The sequence below is a fragment of the Leptopilina heterotoma genome, unplaced genomic scaffold (genome assembly GCF_015476425.1).
Source record: "Leptopilina heterotoma isolate Lh14 unplaced genomic scaffold, ASM1547642v1 Lhet_66, whole genome shotgun sequence".
NCBI classification, from domain to species: Eukaryota; Metazoa; Arthropoda; class Insecta; order Hymenoptera; family Figitidae; genus Leptopilina; species Leptopilina heterotoma.
This window is the reverse complement of record NW_025111153.1, coordinates 398,962-414,321: the sequence shown is the minus strand read 5'-3', so window position 1 is coordinate 414,321 and position 15,360 is coordinate 398,962. Positions and strand designations below refer to the sequence as shown.

At 21.5% G+C, this 15,360-nt stretch overlaps 2 protein-coding genes across 2 annotated transcripts in view; one reads left to right on the top strand and one right to left on the bottom strand.

Moving 5' to 3' along the window:
• Positions 1-15,360, bottom strand: part of LOC122510046 (DNA repair protein RAD51 homolog 3-like) — a 50,545-nt gene that overhangs the window by 1,070 nt on the left and 34,115 nt on the right. The window contains exons 5-6 of the mRNA XM_043624431.1: positions 2,759-2,910; positions 2,134-2,451 (exon numbers count right to left, since the gene is read on the bottom strand). Coding sequence (XP_043480366.1) covers positions 2,134-2,451; positions 2,759-2,910 — 470 coding nt within the window. The remainder of the gene's footprint in view (positions 1-2,133; positions 2,452-2,758; positions 2,911-15,360) is intronic.
• On the top strand, positions 5,415-13,832 carry LOC122510042 (protein asteroid). The gene is made up of 3 exons (XM_043624427.1): positions 5,415-5,889; positions 8,842-9,598; positions 12,540-13,832. Exons 1-3 carry the CDS (start codon positions 5,596-5,598, stop codon positions 13,766-13,768), a joined length of 2,280 nt encoding a protein of 759 aa, XP_043480362.1. The 5' UTR covers positions 5,415-5,595; the 3' UTR covers positions 13,769-13,832.

The following is a 15,360-nucleotide window of genomic DNA, read 5'->3' as shown; positions in this document are numbered from 1 at the left end:
TCTTTGCAAAATTCAATTTATTTCATTAATAACAATATTTATCACAAGAATTCAATTATATTTTTAAAAGTAATAAATTTCTTCATGGAAATTCAATTATTTAAAAAAAATGCTAATAAAATCGTTCGCAAGAATTCAATTATTTTCATAAATAATAAAATGCTTTTCAGGAATTCAATTCTTTTCAAAAAAAAATTTAATAAAATACTAAATACCACACAAACATTCAATTATTTTTGAAAATTTTAATAAAATTCTTTGCAACTATTCAATTATTTTCATAAATAATAAAATTCATTGCAATGGATTTCCATTATTTTTAATACAATTTTACTGGAATATTGCTCAAAAAATTTAATTTCAATTCCTCAAAAAATTCAATTATTTCTAAATATTTCTATTGCTTTTAATATTCAATTATTATCTAAAATTTTTAATTGAAATTCATTTTTAAATCAATTTTTATTAGAAATTTCTACAACAATTCAATTAATTAAAAAGAAAAAGAAATAATTTATTGAATAATTTTTAAAATTCAATTCTGATAAAGAATTTTATGAACAAACTTTTAAATAATTAAATTCTAACGACGAATTTTAATAAAATTTTTAAAAATAATTAGATTTTTAGAGAAATTCAATTAAAATTGTATTTAAAATAATTGAAATTCTGCGATGAGTTTCAGTATGTGTGTAAATAATTGAATCTCTGTAAAAATGTTATTATTCGTGAAAATAATTGTATTATTGCTAAGAAATTTATAAAAAATTTTGTAAATAATTGAATTCCTGTGGAATTTTTATTATTTATGGTAAATAATTTAATTTATTTTAAATAATTGACTTCTTTTAGAAAATTTTATTAAAATAGTAGATATTGAAAATCATTGAATTGTAGAAAATTTTTGAAAATATTAGTTAAAATTTTGCCTATTTTTAAAATTAAATATTAAACCTTTTCTAAATTCAATTATTTCTAAAAATTTATCCTTAAATGCTCTTAATATTCAATTATTATGTAAAATTTTAACTAAGTAAAATTCATTTTTAAATAAATTTTTATTATATATAGAAAATTCTACTAGAATTTAATTATTTAAATACAAAAATAAATAATTTAGTGAATAATTGAATGTTTCTTAAAATAGAATGCTCGTAAAGAATTTTATCAAATAAATTTTTAAATAAGTGAATTCTCACGACGAATTTTAACAAAATTTTTAAAAATAATAAAATTTTTCAAGAAATTTGTTTAAAATTATGTATTAAAAATAATTGAATTCATAAGAAGAATTTTATTATTTTTGAACATAAGTAAATTTGTGCAATAATTTGTAATGCAAAAAAATAATTTATTGAATAATTGAATGTTTCTTAAAATTCAAATCTCATAAATAATTTTATCAACAAATTTTTAAATAATTGAATTCTTTTGACGAATTTTAATAAAATTTTTAAGAATAATTACATTTTTCGAGAAATTTGATTAAAACTGTATATTAAAAATAATTGAAATTCAGCAATGAGTTTTGTTATTTATCAAAATATTTGAATTCTTTCAAAGATTCTTAACATAAATTTTTGAAATAATTGATTTTTTGGCAAGAATATTATTATTTATGAAAATAATTGAATTATTGCGAAGAAATTTAAAGAAAATTTGTAAATAATTGAATTCCTGTGAAATTTTTATTATTTTATGAAAATAATTAAATGTTTGACAAGAAGTTTATTAAAATTTTTGAAAATAATTGAATTTTCGGAGAAGAATTTTATTATTTCTAAAAATTATTGAAATTTTGAAGAGAATTTTTTTTAAATCTTTTAAATAATTGAATTTCTGCGAAGAATTTTATTACTTTTGAAAATTATTGAATTTCTGTAATCATTTGTAATTTCTCTAAAATTCTCCAAATTATCTCGTACAATTTACGAACTTTTCCTCCTTTTCTCAATCAAATTACGGACTTTATGGACCTTTTTTTAAAAAAAAACGGACTTTTACGGACTGGAAGCAAATTTACGGATCTTTACGAGATTTATGGACCTAGTTCGAGCCCTGTTTTATTGATAAAAGAAACCAAAAAAAAAAAAAAAAAATGCATTCGAAAAATTATGTTTAAAAGAAAAATACCTTAAATGGTAATACTGCCATTTGTCTGGATTGGGCTTTCACAATTTTCGCTGCAAATTCATTTTGATTTCTGCGAGCAAGCAACAGTCGTCGATTCATTTGATTGGCTGTGACATCACCGCCTGAACTGACAAGTTGAAAATTTCTTTCTTCATGCTGAATTTGAGTTTTCATTTCACTTGTAACAATTACTGCGATATTTGAATGAGTTAAATCTCTTAGTAATTTTAATGTGTAAAAATAGGTTCTCGTTCTATGCCAGGAATCATTGGAAAATTGTATTAAATGAGATAAACTATCGACAATCAAGAGACGAATCTGAAAAAAATTTCACTTTTATTTTATTTATAAGAATAAGTAAATAAATACTCTGCAAAATCAAATCAGAAATTTGGTGGCTTTAAATATTCTGCGAGCGAAAGATCTGATCACTTTTAGAAGTGTCAATGTCAATGTCGTTCTCAATTTCTACTATCAATTTAATTTTTTGTTTTTTAGACTTAAGTATTGTTAAATAATTAATTTTATTTTTTTTTCGTAACCCATGTATGGTCCATCTTGGACTGCGGGAAAGATTATGTAAATAAATAAATAAATAAATTATTGTACATTGATAAAAAATTACCTCTGGATGATTTCCGCAACTTTTTTTTAGACCATCGATAATATCATACAATTCCGATACCGTTTTTGGAGAGTAAACAGCAATATTTTTCAACAAATTTTCTTCATTTAAAAGTAGATTTCTATGTCGATTCCTATACCCCTGAATTAGATCTGAAACCATTTTTTTATATTTTTCAATGCGACATTCTTTTTTAAGTTAAACACCCCTTCTCTCCATTTCAAATTTGATCAAAATAATACAATTTTATAATAATATAATATAATTTTATAATTATATCAAATTAAAAATAAAATTGTCAAATTTTTAATGCCATAAGGTCTTTTAATGCTATTTACTAATATTAACATTTTTCATGGAAATTCAATGTTTTAAAAAAATTTTTGATAAAATTCTAAGCAAGAATTCAATTATTTTGAAAATATTATAATAAAACTCATCGAAGAATTTCAAATATTTTTAATATTATTTTAAATCAATTAATCGAAAAATTCTATTTATTTTCACAAATAAAGTTTTACACAAGAATTAAATTATTTAAAATAAAAATGTTGATAAAATTTAATTAAATTTATTAATTTTATTTATTAATATTTATTTATGTTTCGAAAAAATTTATTATTTAAAACAATGTTTAAATAAAATTCTTATGAAGAATTCAATTATTTTAAAAAATAACAAAATTTTTCACAGAAATTCAATTCTTTTTAAATATTTTAATAAAATTTTTCGCAATAATTCAATTATTTTTATAAATAATAAAATTCTTCTGCAGGAATTCAATAATTTTTTAAAATTTTAATAAAATTCTTAGCAACTATTTAATTATTTTCATAAATAATAGAATTCATCGCAGAGAATATCAATTATATTTTTAATACAATTTTACAGGAATTGATCAAAAAATGTAATTATTCTTCAAAATTTGATTTTAATTCCTCAAAAAAATCTATTATTTAAAAAAAATGCTTTTTTCTAAATTCATAGAAAGAATTCAATTTTTTACCAAAATATTAGAATTTTTCACAGGAATTCAATTATTTTCAAATATTTTAATAAAATTGTTCGAAAGTAATCAATTATTTTAAATACAATTTAAGTTAAACATTTTTGTAATAATTCAATTATTCTTTTAGATTTGAATAATATTCTTTCCAAGAATTCAATTATATTACATAAATAATTCTTCAAAAAAAAATCAATTATTAAAGATAAATAACAAAATTATTTCCAAAAATTCAATAATTTTGAGGTATTTCAATAAAATTCTTTGCAAAATTCAATTATTTTCATAAATAACAATATTCATCACAAGAATTGAATTATTTTTAAAAGTAATAAATTTCTTCATGGTAATTCAATTATTTAAAAAAATCCTAATAAAATCATTCGCAAAAATTCAATTATTTTTATAAATAATAAAAGACTTTTCAGAAATTCAATTATTTTCAAAAAAAATTTAATAAAATACCACACAAAACATTCAATTTTTTTTTTAAATTTTAATAAAATTCCTTGCAACTATTCAATTATTTTCATAAATAATAAAATTCATTGCAATGTTGTCAATGTCATCAACATTGTAAGATTTCTATTATTTTTAATAAAATTTTACTGAAATTGCTCAAAAAATTTAATTATTCTAAAAAATTTAATTTGAATTCCTTAAAAAAATCAATTATATTTAAAAAAATGTTTCTTTTAAATTTTTTAAAAGAATCAAAATAATTATTTTAAAAAATAACAAAATTTTTCACCTGCATTTTTTTTTAATGAAATTCTTCCCAGGAATTTAATTATTTAGGAATTAGGAAAATAATTGAATTCTCGATTGTTCAAATTTTTGAAAATTCCAATTAAATTCTTTTTAAAAAATTTCTTTGAATTTTTTTTTTAATGATATGGAGTTTTTTTACTAGTTTTAATTAAAAACTTTAAAAATAATTGAATTTTATGAATAATTTCTTTCAAGTTTGGAAAATAATCGCGTTTGTTAATAATTGAAATTAAACATTGATTTAATTATTGAATTTTATTAAAATTTTAGAAAATAATTGAATTCTTTTGAAAAATTTTATAACGAATTAGAAAAAAAATTGAATTCTTTCGTGAAATTGTTTTGAAAATAATTGCATTTTTGGAAAGATTTTACTATTTAAAAAAATAATTGAATTGTTTCGAAGGATTTATTAAAATTTTAGAAAATAATTGTATACGTTCTTGAAATTTTATTAAAATTTTGTTTAAAAATAATTGAATTTTTGCAAAAAATTTTCCTATTTATAAAAATAATTGAATTCTTAGAATGTTATTAGGTATTTACGAAAATAATTGAATTCTTGCGAAGAATTTTATTAAAATTTTTGAAATTAATAAACAAGAATATGTAATTAGTAAATTAATTAATAATTGAATTTTTTTAAAAGTTTGAATCTAAAATTATTCAAAAAAATTCATATTTGAAAATAAAAAATTTTGTAACTTGTATAATGATAATAAATTGAATACCAAGTTCAATTTATTTGATAGTTTTTAATAAGCAATGGTGAATTTGGATTTGAAAAATTAGTTTAGAAATAAAGATGTCATTTGGTAATTGGTACACGCGATGTTGCCACGTTGCCATGATTTTTTTCTTCTTGAATTCTGTGGCAACTCTGTGCAGTTGAAATAAATAAACACAGAGGCACTAGCAAAACAAGAACTATACCCTATGAATTGATTACTCCAAGTGACAAATAATAATAAGAAAAAAAACTAATTCCAATTATGATTTTCATTTTACATTGAGAATTCGAGTGAAATTTCATAAGATTAATACAAAAAACTTATGAAAAATGGGAATTCGAGGACTGGCAACGTACATGGCCCAAAGATCAGACTGGCATTTAAAACCATTTGAACTTCATGATACCTACATTGTCATCGATGGCAATGCTCTTGTCTCCCAATTATACATTCGATGTGCAAAATGCAATTGTTCTTTCGGAGGTGATTACGATAAGTTTGCACGAACAATTTGTGATTTTTTCGACAGTCTTGAAAAATGCAACATAACCCCATTAGTTCTCATTGATGGCGGTTGCGAGGAAAAGAAAATCCTGACAGTTCGTCAACGAATTAGGGATAAGGTAAAAATTCATTATTGTATTTAAACTGGAAAATTTTTGTTAGTTAAGCAATCGTTTATTTTCTATACATATTTAATTACCCGTTTATAATTAAATAAAAAAATAACATCTTTTTTCTCTTTAATTCACTAAAATCTCTACAAGTTAATGAATCTTTTTGAGTATAAGAGTCTTTAAATATTAATTTACAATGAATCAAGAAACTTTCTAAACTTTATCATTTACTCAAAATTAATTTCAATGAAATTTCTATTAATATTGTATTCACATTGTATTATTTTTTCAGAAATAACTTTGTAAAAAAAGGCAAAACAGTGTTTTATTCCAGAAATAAAACACTAACGTAAAAATAAAGAATGAGATAAAATTAGTGAAGACAAATTTTAAACAATAATCAAAATAATGTTTTATTCTTTTTCAGACCCAGATAAATTCTTTTGGAAAACGATCATGACACTTTTGGAAAGTAATGAAAAAAACGATCGGGGTTTTTGAAAAAATTGCTTTTTTCAGAAAGTCACGTCCATTTTCTTAAATTTAAACATTTTTTGAATTAAATTTCTTGAAAGAATTTAATTATTTTCAAAAATTTTAATGAAATTCTTTGTTACAATTGAATTTTTTTCAAAATAATTTTAATAAAATTCTTCGTAGAAAGGTCGACATTTTTTGAAATTATTTAATTTCAAAAAATTATCAAAATTCAATTATTTTCAATATCTACTATTTCAATAAAAATTTTCAAAAGAATCCAATTATTTTTAAATAAATTTTAATGAAATTCATTGCAAAAATTCAATTATTTTCATAACTAATAAATCTCTTCGCGGGATTTCAATTATTTTTAATAGAATTTTAAATGAATTTCTCGAAACGTGAAATTAGTCTTAAAAATTTTATTAAAATTTTTCAAAAGAATTCAATTATTTAAAAAAGTTGTGATATATTTTGTTTATTAGAATTTAATAATTATTTTCAAAAATTTTAATGAAATTTTTTGTTACAATTCAATTTTTTTCAAAAATTTTTTTTAAATAACTTATAATTTACAAATAGATGAACTTCAAAAGGTTTTGATTTGAAATTTTATAAAAGTTCAATTTTGAATGAATTTAATTAAAAATTTTAAACAACTTAGATTTTTTTAAAAATTTTAATAATTCCAATTCTTCTGAAATTAGTTCAATTTTTTAATATATATATATTTAATTAATTATTAAAAATAATGGATTCGTAGAAGAATTTTAGTTAATAACACTAAAAAAATTAAATTTTGAAGAAGTTACAAATAATTGCAGAAATTCAATTATTTTTAAAAAGTAATAAAATTCTTCCCAAAAATCCATTTATGTTCAAAAATTTTTTTAAATTCTCGTCAAAATTTCAATTTATTTATATAAATAATTAAATTCTTCTCCAAAATTCAATTATTTTCAAAGAATTGAATAAAATTCTTGACAAAATTTCAATTATTTTCAAAAATTTTCCTCAAGTCAATGATTTTCAATATCTACTATTTTAATAAAATTTCCCAAAAGAATTCAATTACTTAAAAAAAATGTTGATAAAATTCTAAGCAAACATTTAATATTATTTTCATAAATAATAAAAATATCACAAGAATTCAATTATTTATAAATTTCTTGGCAATAATTCCATTATTTTCTTAAACAATAAAACTTTTTACAGAGATTCAATCATTTTCGTAAAAAATAAAATTCTTTTTATGAATTCAATTATTTTCAAAAGTAATAAAATTCATCCCAGAAATTCAATTATGTTAAATTTTTTTTCAATTCTCGTCAAAATTTCAATTATTTTCAAAAGTAATAAAATTCTTATCTGAATTTCATTTTTTTCAAAAATTTTCCTCACTTCAATTATCTTCAATATCGAAAATTTTAATAAAATTTTCAAAAACAATTTAATTAATTAAAAAAATTTTGATAAAATTCTAAGCAAACATTTAATTATTTTCATAAATAATAAAAACCGCAGAATTTCAATTATTTTTAATTCAATTTTAATCAAATTCCTAGAAAAATATAATTATTCTAAAATTTTTTATTAAAATTCATCGAAAGAATTCAACTATTTAAAAATTTATTGATAAAATTCTTTATGAAAATTTAATTTTTAGAAACATTCTTATTGAATAAATTATTAATTTGTGTATTCAATTTATTGTAAAATAAATAAATTATTGAATTCTCGTAAAATTTTCTAATAAAAATTGATTTAAAAATAAACTACAGTTAAAATTTTACATTAGAATTGAATATTAAAAGCATTTTATCGTGAATTTTTAGAAATAATTGAATTTTGAAAAGTTTCAAATTAAAATGTTTGAAAATTTAAATTTTTCACACTTTTAACTGACAATTCTGTAGATTAATTTTTTTTAAGGTTTAATTTAATTTTTTTTGAAATTATTATAAATTTTTATTTTCTAAATATTTAATTGAAGAATTTCCGAATAATCGATGAAATTTCGTAAAATTGATTTGTAAACAAATGGATTTGAAAATTCTCAAAGAATTACTGTTTTAAAAATTATTGATTTTTAATTTTAATTGATTTAAAGAAAAATTTTAGTTAAAAATTGTAGAAAATAATAATTAAATTGAAATGATGAAAATAATTTTGATGAAGTTATTCGAGGGATATCGAAGTTAAAGGTTCTAGAGATATGCCCTTTTATCTTTATTTAAGTATTTCAGCTTAATTATACTTTTTTTAATCGTGAAAAACTCTTTAAATAGATAATGTGTTTTTTTAAAGTCGTAAATTTTATTTATTTTTGTTTTAATTTAAGTTTTAATTTTAAAAATTGCGTTATTTACAATCGTTTCCTTAAGTGTCCGATTACTTCCGCTTTTACCCTTTTTTTTTATTTTTTTTTTTTATCATAAAACTTTAAAAATATACATTAAGTTTGAAATTTAATTTCAGGTAGGATCGGCTTTCGGTTACAACCCAACAACTCAAAGGGAATACAAATTTTTTCCGCTTCTAATGAAGGAAGTTTTCAAGGAAGTAATGTCGAAGAAAGGCGTGAAATACGTTCAAACTCTTTTTGAGGCCGACGATGAGATAGCATCGGTGGCACGAATTTTAAATTGTCCGGTGTTGAGTTTCGATTCTGATTTTTATATTTACGACGTGATGTATATTCCATTCAATACTCTGGATCCATTCTTAATTCAAAATCGCCGAGGAACTGGTTACGTGAAACGCTGCAAAATCTACAGAGTGGATTCTCTCCGGAGACAATTTCCTGGCCTTGAGCGTCTACATCTTCCTCTCGCTTCAACTTTACTTGGCAACGATTACGTGAATTGTCGAACATTCAAGGGATTTTTCGATCACCTGCGACTACCGAAAATAACGAAATTGCGCTACAACGATCAGCAACGACGAATCGAAGCGACACTGCTCTGGCTGAGTAAGCACACTGTTCACAATGCTATCGCTCAAATTCTCGCACGACTCCCAGTCGAAAAGCGGCCAAAAATTTTAGAAATCATTGAAATGATTGTTAACGTTTACACGACATCGAATCCACAGATACTTATTTCCCTGGGTTTCTCAGTGGAATATGTTGCGGAAATGGAGGGAAAATTCAAAAAAGAACCTTTCAAGTATCAAGGTGATATTAAAAATCTTCGTCCTGAGGAAGATTCGGACGATGGCGAGAAATTGGAAAACGGTGAGAATAACAAGTTAATTTCGTTAAGTACGAAAAATTTCTTATAAACAAATTATTATTACAACTCAAATATTCAGTAGAGTGAATTTTTAAATGAAAAAAGTTGTAATTGAGAGAATTTTTAAAAACATAATTTTTTATTAAATTGAAATTACTATAAAGAGAAATAGTATTTTTCACTTATTTTCGACTTTTCTTTCACATATTGCAACAAAATGAAATTTTTTTGGTATAAAATGCCAAATTTTGATTTTATAATTTTGAAAAATAACCATAGTCAAAGCCGTCAAAGCTTTAATAAATGTGGACGTCGACATGAAAAGGGCCCATATTGTCGGTTTTTCGTATTTTCAAAATTAAGAGGAGGGGGGATGGTTTTAAAAATTTAAAACCTATTGTTTTTTAATCTTTTAGGTACCCTGGACTGTAAACAATTTTTATCTGAATAACTTCCCAGAAGAACCAGAGATATTAATGTTAAAATCTTTTTTTCGTAATTGTCGAAATGAAAATTTGGTTATTGCGTCAATTTTTTTATAATTCGGACTGTCAAAAAATTTTAAATAAGTTTAATATCTATTTTTTTTCTTCAAATGACACAATGAAATTGTACCAAATCATTAATCTTGTAAAAAAATGGTTTTTTAATAGAAAAACTGTCCTTTTTAGAAAAGGCCCCATATTGTCGGTTTTTCGTATTTTCAAAATTAAGAGGAGGGGGGATGGTTTTAAAAATTTAAAACCTGTTGGTTTTTTATCTTCAAGGTGCCCTGAACTGGAAACAATTCTTATCTGAATAACTTCCAAGAAGAACCAGAGATACAACAATTAGTTGGTATGGCAATCTTTAATTCCGTTTTTCTCGAAATGAGGTTTTTGGCGTTCTAAACTTTGAAATTCCGTAACTCAGCGAATTTTCAACCAAAAAAGTGGTCTTAACCACTCAAAATTTTCCAAATTTTGCCAGGAATACGCCCATATAGATAACTCCAATAGTGCTAAAATGGGCCCTTTTCATGTGGACGTCCACAAATGTTGACAAAATGTTTTCCTTTTTTTCAACTCTTTTAAAGCCTAAAACAGAATTTTGTCATAAAAATGTCTTTTTTGCCTTAAAAAATTTTAAAAAAACCACGAAGCTTAAATTTTTATATTTAATAAATAACTCAATTCTCACAAAGAACTTTTTGGAAAGTATTCAAAATAATAATTAGTTTAGAGAAGAATTTTTAAAAGTGAAAAAATAAAATTTCTTAAAATTTTAAATTTATTTTTATGAAATTTGACAATTTCCAATTGTTTTAATTTTTTAAAATTATTTTCGAGAATTCAAATATCTTACAAAAATTATAATGTTTCAAATACTTTTTTTTCATTTATTTTTATTTATTTATTTAAAACAAAAATAAATAAATGCAAACAACAAACTGCGAAAAGATTACCAGAATACAACGATTATTAATATAGTTTTTTTAATAATCGAAATTAAAAACACTTTTAAGTGAAATTTCTTCTGCTTTTTTCAAAAATTCAATTCTCAAAAAAATGAAAAGTGAAATTCATTGAAAATAATTGATCTAGAGAAGAATTATTTTAGTTAAAAATTCTAGAAAGTAATTGAATATTGAAAGAGTTGTAGTAAAAATTTTTAGAAATATTTGATTTCATATAGGGTTTCGAATTAAAATAATTAAAAATTTTAATTTGAAATAATTTTAATTAAAAAATGTAAACAATTTAGATCTTTCAAAAATTTTTTAAATTTATCTTTTTTTAAATTTGCTATTTGTTAGTAATTTGTTGAAATTTTTTAATACATATTCAATTAAAACATTTTCGTACAATCATAATTTCTTAAAATTGAATTTTAGACGAAAGAAAGTTTCCTTTTTTAAATAATTGAATTCTCAAGGAACTTTATTCAAATTTTCAATAATTTAATTCAGAAAATCTTAAAAACAGATTTTTGAAAATGTTAATTGAAATTTTTTTGAAGATAATTGAATTCTCGAAGGTAATTAATTGAAAAATTGTTTAAAATGATAAAAGTTTATCAAATTTGATAGAAATAAATTTTATAATTTGAAGAATTTTACTACAATTTTTTTTTATTAAATAATCATGTCTTTGAAGAAAAATGGTCAAAATTTGAATAAAAACATCGATATTTTTAATTATATCAAGAAAATGATTTAAATATTCTACAAAATTATTTTTAAGGTAATTTTTTATAAGGAATTCAATAGTCAAAAAATAAAATAGGTCAGAAAATATTTTGACCATTTTTGAATTTTAATTTTACTGAAAAATTGGTAGATTTTGAAATCCATGGGAGATTTAATAATTTTCATAATTTTTGAAGCACTATTTTTTAATTAAAATTTTGTTTTAGACTGATAATGCTAGAAAATAGCATTATTATTCAATTTTTTTTATTTGGAAATTCATTTGTTTATTTTTCCAACTAATTTTAGAGCCATAATTTTATCATATTTTTTATTTTTTATATATAAAAATTATGATCTGAAATTAGTTACCTACAAAAATAAACAAATGAATTTTCAAATAAAAAAATTGAATAATAATAGTATTTTTTAGCATTTTCAGCCTAAAAACAAAGATTTGAAAAAAAATGCTTCAAAAATTATGAAAATCAATTTCTTTATTTAGAAATTTTTTTCTGGATTCAAAACAATATATTCTACAAAATTATACATGAATTTCAAAATCTACCAATTTTTCAGTAAAATAAAAATTCAAAAAGGGTTAAAATATTTTCTGAGTGATTTTATTTTATGACCATAGAACGCTTCACAAAAAATGATTAAAAAAATAATTTTGTGGAATATTTAAATTATTTTTTAACTGTGTTTATTATTATTATTCATTATTTTTAAGTGGTTTCATATTAAAAATTAAAAGTTTCTTTATTTATCTACAGATATCGTCGATCCAGATGACGAAGAAACTGTAGAAGACGATCCGGAATTCCGTTACAATCCAAACATAAAAAAAGTCGCTCCTGATTGGTTTATTCAAGAATTCCAAATGGGAAATTATGCTTCCTACTTTATTGACATACTGACAAGAAGATTTTATGTTTGCCCACCGCAAATAGAAGATTACTCCTATCCAGCGGCAATAAAAATTTGTACAAAAATAATAAGCCTCATTTATAGTTTATTGACAAAGAATCTTCAAGGTCCCGATACACTGTCCTATCTCTGTCGAGGTGCTGGAAAAAATGTAATTGTCAATAAATTGGAAGCCAAAAGTGATATTCTCGGCAGCCAATTGCCAAGTCTCTTTAATTTACGCAAACTTCCAATTGTCATTCGTAAGCGAATGTTTGACGAAACACTTGGCATTCCCGAGTGTGCCCTCGCCACAATTCCCACTGAATGGCAACTTTATGTGGCGACTGTTATTTTTTGGATGTCACAACAGGAGAAACCATCGGGAACAAATTGTCATTTGTATTCATTACTCTATGCAATGCTTTTTGGTGTGATTGACAGTAAAATTGGTTTTCATCGTTCCGAGCAATATTTTCATCAACAATTCGATCAACAGATACAAATGATTTTTTACAATAGAGAAAATCATCAATCGCACGTTCAATTAGACGAGAATTTAACGGTTTATGAAGCGTATTGTCAAGTTATGCCCGATGATTGTTTATTGGCTGCGCCATTTTTTTTGAATAATTTCGAAATCAATCAACATCTATTGCTGAATGCGAAGAAATTTAATGTATCGATTGTCCACGCATTTGCACAGTTTCAAATTTCTCTCAGGCACAGTTTACATCTTAATGCACTTTTGGGTTATCCTTATCAGCAAACGAGAATTTCTGAGATGTTTAACGGTACGTTGGTTTATAATTTGTACACGAATTTCAAAGGAAGAAATGACATTGACGCTTATGTTTTACATCAATTGCAAAATTCACCAACTTTATTGAGGCTATTTAATCGACTTTTAAGTCATATTAAAGGACTTTTGAATCAGGATGCGTTAGATAATAAAGTGAATAGTGCGCGTAGACGAAGAAAGCGTAATAAAGGTAAAAATGGCGTGGAAAATACACAAGTAATAGAACCTGAAGATACAACTTCATTTCACGATGTAAATAATCGATACTCATTGTTGAGAGGTCATCAAATGTAATTTATTGTTGATATTTCATTATTTTATTTATATTATACTTTATAAACTTGTTGTTCAAAATGCACATTTATTTTTTTCTTTATTAATGACATTAAAAGAATGAAAATATCATTTTTCAAGTGTTTTAAAGAAATAAAATTTCTGAAAAAATAAATAAACATAAAGTGTTCAAAAAAAACTTTTTTTTTCTCTATATTTAAAAAAATAGACCTTTAAAGCAAAAAAATTCATTGCATAGAATTCATTTGAAATTCAACTTCTTGGATAATTTTAATTAGTCCCTCATTTTTAAAAAATAAATTTTCCATTGTTCCGAATTATTGGTAGATTTTCCAAAATTTTTATTTTCTAAAAAAGGAAAAATAAAAAATCATCGAAAATAATTTTTTTTATTTTATTAAAATCAAATAATTTTAAAAATAATGTGAACAGATTTAATTTATATACTGTCAATTATATCTCTGATAGTTCTTTCAAGAAAAAAAAATTCTGATAAAAAACCTTCCACTTTTCCATTTCTGACAATAATAATTCTCGTCTAAAATGCAATTCTCTTTATAAATTATAAAATTCTTCTACGAAATTCAACTATTTTCAAAAATTTTAATAAAATTCTTAGCAAAAATTCAATTATTTTCAATATACAATCTAAATAAAATTTCTCCAAAGAATTTAAATTTTCATCGAAACAATTATATTATTTTTCAAAAATTTTAATAAAAATCTTTGCAATAATTCAATTATTTTCATAAATAATAAAATTTTTCAAAAAATTTCAATTATTTTCAAAAATTTTCATAAAATTCTTCCTAAAAATTCAATTATCTTCATAAAAAATAAAATTCTTTTGAAAATTTCAATTATTTTCTTAAATAATAAAATTCTTTGGAGAAATTCAATTACATATTTTCAAAAATTGTAATAAAAGTTTTCGCAAGAATTCAATTATCTTCATAAAAAATAAAATTCATTGGAAAATTTCAATTATTTTAATTAATAATAAAATTCTTCGAAGGATTTCAATTATTATCGAAACAATGTTAATAAACTTCAAAAATCAAATATTTAATTATAATTGTTAACAAAAACAATTATTTTAAAAAGTTAAAAAACTTCTTTGTTTAATTCCATTATTTTCAAAAATGTTCAATTCAAATTATTCAAAAAACTACATTATTTAAAAAAAAGCATAAAGAAATTCATCAAAAGAATTTAATTATTTAAAAAAAACTCTAATAAAATTGTTTAAAAGAGTTAAATTTTTTATAAATAATTTTAATAAAATTTTAATAGTACAATTTTTTATAAATAATTTTAATAAAATTTTAATAGTAAAATTATTAATTACAATTAATAAGAAAATCGATTATATTCAATAAATTAAAGAAATTTTTTGAAAGAATTCAATTATTGTCAAAACCTTTAATAGTAATCTATTCTTCGAAAGAAGAATTAAGAAGAATTTAATTATTTTCTAAAAATTGTAATAAAATTCAATAATTTAATACTTTAGTTTCAATTATTAAAAAACAGAATTATTTTAAAAGTTTGAAAGAAATTGTTCATGAAATTCAATTACTTTTAAAAAAAGT

What these genes read in the sequence shown, in the direction of transcription:
- LOC122510042 (XM_043624427.1), top strand. Translation starts at nt 5,596, where the DNA reads ATGGGAATTCGAGGACTGGCAACGTACATGGCCCAAAGATCAGACTGG. An exon ending in GTCAACGAATTAGGGATAAG is followed by an intron (nt 5,890 to 8,841) that starts GTAAAAATTCAT and finishes ATTTAATTTCAG; the next exon opens with GTAGGATCGGCTTTCGGTTA. An exon ending in TGGCGAGAAATTGGAAAACG is followed by an intron (nt 9,599 to 12,539) that starts GTGAGAATAACA and finishes ATTTATCTACAG; the next exon opens with ATATCGTCGATCCAGATGAC.